Source organism: Bison bison, unplaced genomic scaffold, assembly GCF_000754665.1.
Source record: "Bison bison bison isolate TAMUID 2011002044 unplaced genomic scaffold, Bison_UMD1.0 scf7180017864324, whole genome shotgun sequence".
Classification (NCBI taxonomy): domain Eukaryota; kingdom Metazoa; phylum Chordata; class Mammalia; order Artiodactyla; family Bovidae; genus Bison; species Bison bison.
In genome coordinates this window covers 11,502,523-11,509,855 of record NW_011494896.1, presented here as the reverse complement: position 1 = coordinate 11,509,855, position 7,333 = coordinate 11,502,523, and the positions used below count along the sequence as shown (strand labels likewise).

The window sequence follows — 7,333 nt, the reverse complement described above, 5'->3', positions numbered from 1 at the left end:
TTTCTCAGTTCAGTTCAGTCGCTCAGTTGTGTCTGACTCTTTGCGACCCCATGGACTGCAACACACCAGGCTTCCCTGTCCATCACCAACTCCCGGAGCTTGCTCAAACTCATGTCCATCGAGTCGGTGATGCCACCCAACCATCTCATCCTCTGTCGTCCCCTTCTCCTCCTGCCTTCAACCTTTCCGAGCATCAGGGTCTTTTCCAATGAGTCAGTTCTTCACATCAGGTAGACAAAGTATTGGAGTTTCAGCTTCAATATCAGTCCTTTCAATGAATATTCAGGACTGATTTCCTTTAGGATGGACTGGTTGGATCTCCTTGCAGTCCAAGGGACTCTCAAGAGTCTTTTCCAATGCCACAATTCAAAAGCATCAATTCTTCAGCACTCAGCTTTCTTTATAGTCCAACTCTCACATCCATATTTGACTAGTGGAAAAACCATAGCCTTGACTAGACAGACCTTTGTTGGCAAAGTAATGTCTCTGCCTTTTAATATGCTATCTAGGTTGGTAATAACTTTTCTTCCAAGGAGCAAGTGTCTTTTAATTTCATGGCTGAAGTCACCATCTGCAGTGATTTTGAAGCCCCCAAAAATCAAGTCTGTTGCTGTTTCCCCATCTATTTGCCATGAAGTGATGGGACCAGATGCCATAATCTTAGTTTTCTGAATGTTGAGTTTTAAGCCAACTTTTTCACTCTCCTCTTTCACTTTCATCAAGAGACTCTTTAGTTCTTCTTCGCTTTCTGCCATAAGGGTGGTGTCATCTGCGTATCTGAGGCTACTGATATTTCTTCTGGCAATCTTGATTCCAGCTTGTGCTTCATCCAGCCTGGCATTTTGCATGATGTACTCTGCATATAAGTTAAATAAGAGGGTGACAATATACAGCCTTGACGTACTCCTTTCCCAATTTGGAACCAGTCTGTTGTTCCATGTCCGGTTCTAACTGTGGCTTCTTGACCTGCACACAGATTTCTCAGGATGCAGGTCAGGTGGTCTGGTATTCCCGTCTGTTGAAGAATTTTCCACAGTTGGTTGTGATCCACGCAGTCAAAGGCTTTGGCATAGTTATTAAAGCAGAAGTAGATGTTTTTCTGGAACTCTCTTGCTTTTTCAATGATCCAATGAATGTTGGCAATTTGATCTCTGGTTCTTCTGCCTTTACTAAATCCAGCTTGAACATCCGGAAGTTCACGGTTCACATACTGTTGAAGCCTGGCTTGGAGAATGTTGAGCATTACTTTGCTAGTGTGTGAGATGATGCAATTGTGCAGTAGTTTGAACATTCTTTGTTTCTTTTTAGGGTGATGCAAATGTTCTAAAACTGATTATGGTGATAGCTGTATAACTAAATATACTAATATCTTTTAAATTATTACTTTAAATGGGTGAATAATATGGTATGTGAATTATATCTCAATCACTACAGATGGTGACTGCAGCCATGAAATTAAAAGACGCTTACTCCTTGGAAGGAAAGTTATGACCAACCTAGATAGCATATTCAAAAGCAGAGACATTACTTTGTCAACAAAGGTCCATCTAGTCAGGGCTATGGTTTTTCCTGTGGTCATGTATGGATGTGAGAATTGGACTGTGAAGAAGGCTGAGCGCCGAAGATTGGATGCTTTTGAGCTGTGGTGTTGGAGAAGACTCTTGAGAGTCCCTTGGAATGCAAGGAGAGCCAACCAGTCCATTCTGAAGGAGATCAGCCCTGGGATTTCTTTGGAAGGAATGATGCTAAAGCTGAAACTCCAGTACTTTGGCCACCTCATGCGAAGAGTTGATTCATTGGAAAAGACTCTGATGCTGGGAGGGATTGGGGGCAGGAGGAGAAGGGGACGACAGAGGATGAGATGGCTGGATGGCATCACTGACTCGATGGACGTGAGTCTCAGTGAACTCCGGGAGTTGGTGATGGACAGGGAGGCCTGGCGTGCTGCGATTCATGGGGTCGCAAAGAGTCGGATACGACTGAGCGACTGATCTGATCTGATCTGAACAGTATTTTTAGAAAGGTGAATTATCTCTATGAGAACTTATGGATAATAGTAATGCCATGTATTTGCATAACATTTAAATGTTTTTCCAAATGCTTTTTGATCCTCATGGTACCCCTAAGGTATACACAGTATGAATGTTGCAATTCCTAAGATAAATCACCTGAGACATATTGATTTCCCCAAGCACACATTTGCATGTATCTCAATCAGTAAAAGTCAGTTCTTCGGATGACTGAAATGAATAACATCTTAGTTATTACAATAACTCTGCATTTCCAAAGGTCCCCAGAATACAGATACATAGTTTATCTATGATATTAAATTTCATGGGGGAAATGTGATTAGGAAAAAACATCTAGAAAGCTTCCTGGTGGGAGAGGGAGAATAATGAAACAAATTTGAGAAACACCACCTCAGTGGTACAGTAAAGAAAATAAATCAGATCTCCTAAGATCCCAGGCCTGTGTTAATTCCATTAACCTACCTGTGCATGTGTTCTAGATCCCAGGGTTTTTGATGAAAAGATGGTCATATTTTCTAGGACAGTAGTGATTTCACATGACTTTATTTTTCCTAATATTATTACAAAACCATGTAATTTCATCTGCATGATTCTAATTCCTCTATCATCAAACCCTAGGCATACTCATCCCCATAAAACTCTGAGTCTACTCTTCTAACCACTTAATCATAATCTCTTTCCCTAATTCCCAAACTTCTATACTATTAGGCTATAAGAAAGTTTCAGTCTCTTACCAGCAAAGCACCCAATACACCCAACTTCTCCAAATACTCCCTTCATCCTCTTGCTCTAATGAAGATGTGGCCATCCCCTAAGGACATGGCTTCTCATGTAGGTCTTGCCAACGTTTTTATTCTCCCTCCTTATACAAGCATTTTACAGACATTAGATGTTTGACAGCAACGAGGAGAGAGAAGAATACTGATTTAAACTTTGTTTCCTATTTCTTTTGCCTGGAAGTATTTTACCCTAGATTTCTGCTTGGCTTACTTTCTCATATCATTCAGATCTTTACTCAAATATATGGCAAAACCTTCCCTGACTATCTGAAATAATATCTCCTCTGTCACTATCTCTCTTTTTTTTTTTAATAAATAAATTTTGCGCGTCCGCACTACCACGGCTCAACCCCCGCGCCGCCGCCGCCGCCGCAGCGGCCCCAGCATGCCAGCGCCTCTGTCACTATCTCTTTACTCTGCTTTATTTCCTTCTTCATAACATATGAATAAAGCAGGAAAGCAAAATAAAAAAAATGACTAAAATATATACCCATAGTAAAGAGATAAAGGAAAATAAGTGTTCATAGCAGCTATTTTTAAGAGGCTGAAATAATACATGATTATTATATATATGTATGTATGTATGTGTATCAGTTCAGTTCAGTTCAGTCGCTTAGTCAGGTCCGACTCTTTGTGACCCCATGAATTGCAGCACGCCAGGCCTCCCTGTCCATCACCAACTCCCAGAGTTCACCCAGACTCAGGTCCATCGAGTCAGTGATGCCATCCAGCCATATATATATATATATATATTCTGAAAGAAATATATATATATATTCTGAAAGAAAGTTACCAGAATATAGTTACCTTTAAAGAAAAAAGAATGATGATAAAAGTCTCAAAACAGGTATCATTAAAGGATGATGGGAGAATACAACTAATTTTTCCCACCTCTACAGTGCCCAGGCTGAGATCCCATCAGATGCAGAACCCTGAGATACATAGATATGGAAGCCATGTCCTGCTCAAGTCTAATTGGCTGTTGGCCTTACCTCACGGCACACAGCTGCAATCTGACCTTCGTCCATGCAAGTTTCTGTTACCACATCTGTCAAAGAACCTCCAGCCAAATATTCCATGACAACCCATAGCTCATCTCCCACAAGGTAACTGCAGGGATAAAGGTAAAAGGTGAGTAGGAATAAGGTACACTGAGCCATAGCAGTGGCTTTCAAAGGACAAACATATATACAGGGTGACTCTGCATTTCCCTCAACTCTGAAAGGGTCTAGGGTCCTTTTTTCTGAAGAAAAGCAGAATCTATCGGACGTTTCACTAGCTTGACATCTCTTAAGGGTTCAACTGGAGAAAACAAAGCAGACTGTCCTGTGAAGCCCCAAAAGATAGAACTAAAATCACTAGGTTGAAGATGCAATAAAATTTCATTTCATCACAACACAAAGCAGTATTTCTTAAAATCAGGCATGGTTCCCACATCTCTAGAAGCCTGAAAGCAGAGAGTACCCAAACATCTGATGAAGATGGGATCTGGAGTCCATGTTACCAATATTAGGGAAGTCACTAAACATCTTTGAGAGTTCTACTAGATGTGAGATCCATGAGATCAGTACCAGGTCATGTTCAAGATTCCATCCCCAGAGAGAGTGGCACAGTAGATGTCATTATTTACTGAATAAATCAATGAATAAAATAAAAGATAACTGCAAATGTTAAATAAAGTACTGGTTATAAAAACCATTAAAAAGCTGTAGTTTTATACACACACCCATTCTGCTGACAATGATCTCCATTTTGAACATCTCTGATTCTAAGAAGGGAATAAATTCGGAGGATTGCAGAACCAAAGCCTCTTCTGGAAGCCAAGGGTTTCCAATTTAGTACTGTATCACTAGATAGACTGCGGGGCTGAGAAGGGCTAAAACTGAAAGTTTCACTCAGGGACTGGATCACTCAGCTCTGTTATATGATAAGTAAAAAGGTCACTTAGCCTGTCAGTTTCCTCTGCTACAAAATAAGACAAATAAACAACAAAGATAGTCTAGAGCTCTACAAACTCTTGTGCTAGCTTTAGACAAAGGAGGCAGACTGGATTGGCTTGAGCTGTGTGGTATGTCATATCATCTTCATCCCCTTATTGGGACTACTGCTGGGCAGATGGGAGGCTACTGGAAAAAATAAACAGTCTCAAGTAAAGGATAAGATTTAAATCCTATTCTCTTGCCTATTAATCAATTCAGTCCTCTTTCTATAATACTATGCATTCTCTATACATCAAAGTCTTGTAGTTTTTAATGTCCATGAAGAAAAAAATATGACATTAATTTCTCCTTCAACAATGGACCAAATTTCTCCTTTGAACTTGGACCAAAAGAGAATTCAGGACTGGGTAAAAAGCCCTCCACTGCCTATTTCTTCCCTGACAAAGAATGTGCATTTATAGACCACACAGCACATCTAAAAGACATCTGTCAACTTGGACTGACTGGGGGGAAAACACAAGTGTACAAAAGATTATGTGGACACTGACAAAGCAGAGTCCCTTTAGCTGGGTCTCACATGCTCTCAAGACCAGATTCATGTTGTCTCAGTTACTATGCAGCTATACACTGTGCCAAGGTACCATCAAAAAAGCTTCAGAGCATCCCATATTTAGAGAAGAAAAAACATGAATGGAGTTCTCCTCTGGGAACTCACAAAAACCACAGACTCTCAAATGTAGCACCTTCACTGAATGCTCAGCTTAAGAGTACCCACTCTTCTCCTCCAGCAAGAATTCCTAGGTATGTTTTTCTACACCAGACTACAACTGATGGCAGGGACTGAGCCTAATTTATTTCTGACTACAGAATATAATACGCCTCTGGAAACACTGGCAAAGGCATGATAAACAAACAATTTATAAACCTTCTAATCCCATTCCCAGAACACAGATTCATTCAACCACATGCATTTTGTTGTTTACTTACCTCCACTAATGAGGAACTCACTATTTTATGAGATAGGCCATACCCTTAAGACAGCTTTCATTTTTCCTTATCCTGAGCCAAAATGTGGTATCCTTATAACCTTCAGAAGCTTATCCATGCTTTATTCTCCATATAATAAGTTCTTAAAAGAGATGGGAGGATGAATAACTTCAGAGGATTCTTCAGAGCCAGTCATGACCTACATCATGGAGAGACTATCATCTCCAAAACAGAGAAGGCCAAAGTCCAACTCCTTTCCTCTTTAAAGAAATGAATGCTTACCACTTTTAGATTCAGAACAAGAAATCTGGCATAATCTGGCAGCAATGAAAACAAGTTGGCAATGCACAATAAATAGTAAGAAAAATTACTCAGAGTCCAAGACTTGCTCCAATGTCACCTTCACCTCTGATGTCTCTGAAACCCAGGCAAGAAGCACTTCCTTTTGTTCAGATATGGTATAAAAGAACATAATATGATGGAAAGGGCATGGACGTTGATGCTAGGAATATTCAAATCCAAAACCCTCATTTGCTACTTACTGGCTTATTGGTCTTGGACAAGTTATTAACTTCTATGAATCTCAGTTTCTTCATCTGTAAAATACAGACAATAAACCCTACCTCATAATGAGATACTGCTATTCACAAAAGTGCTTAGTACAAAGAAAAGCATAACACAAATATTAGCTACAACTCTTATTATTACCTTAAAGAGCAGAATTCTTACAGGCTGGAAAGATAGGTTAAAAGAATCAAAAAGGAATTTAATGAAGATAACCCAAAATCTATGTTACCAGTTTAAGGCAAGCTCTTGTTAAGGGGAAAAAAAAAAAAGGATCAGAGATTTGAACTGACTACATACTTACTAGGGGTCAACAATGAAAACAGAACACTTAAAATTTAAAAAAAAAAAAAAACATTTTTTAAATGAACAACAACAGCAAAAAGAATGAAATCAAGTTTCATAGAGTTTAAAACAAAGGAGGGGTTGCACTATCTCCATACAGCTCAAATCTCAAACAAGGCTCAAATCTCAAACAAAACTACTGAATGTCACATTTTAAGATAATGCAGACAAACTAGAAGTTATTCAGCAGGGTAAGCAGGATGAGGAAAAGATTTGAGATGCAGAATGATTTAAAGACCTTTGCGTCTGACTCAGGCAGATGGGCTGAAGGCATTCCCTGGGGCGGGACCAGCTGGGAGAAGCCATAGGGTGGTAGGGTTCAGCCTAACCCAGAAGACTGTGCAGCAGTTAGAGATGTCCAGCAGCATGCAGGCTCAGAGGCACAGAGCTGAGCACCTTAAAAGATTCTTGAATGGAAACAGTTCTGAGTGCTGGTGTTGCCTTCTCTACTAGCACTACATCCATCAGTCCCAAAGGCCTTATTTCTTTGACAGGACTACCACTCCATACCTGTCCAAGTAGTTCACAATATTTGGGTTCTTGTTTTCCCTCATGACCAGGATCTCATTAATAATCAGCTCTTTCTTCGGCTGCTGCTGAAGGTTCATCTGCTTAATGGCCACCTGAAATCAAAGTACATTCAATGTATAACCAGAGTCACTCCGAATTTACTGAGCACCTACTAAGT

General features: G+C 40.0%; 1 protein-coding gene across 8 annotated transcripts in view; it reads right to left on the bottom strand.

Moving 5' to 3' along the window:
- The window catches only part of PAK1 (p21 protein (Cdc42/Rac)-activated kinase 1), a 165,946-nt gene that overhangs the window by 16,769 nt on the left and 141,844 nt on the right, over window positions 1-7,333 (bottom strand). For all 8 annotated transcript variants that reach the window (XR_826420.1, XM_010853246.1, XM_010853245.1 and 5 more), the window contains 2 exons: window positions 7,156-7,268; window positions 3,802-3,919 (listed from right to left, as the gene is read on the bottom strand). Coding sequence is in view for 7 of the 8 variants with exons in the window: in XM_010853246.1 (XP_010851548.1) it covers window positions 3,802-3,919; window positions 7,156-7,268 (231 nt within the window). In the remaining variant the exon portion in view is untranslated. The remainder of the gene's footprint in view (window positions 1-3,801; window positions 3,920-7,155; window positions 7,269-7,333) is intronic.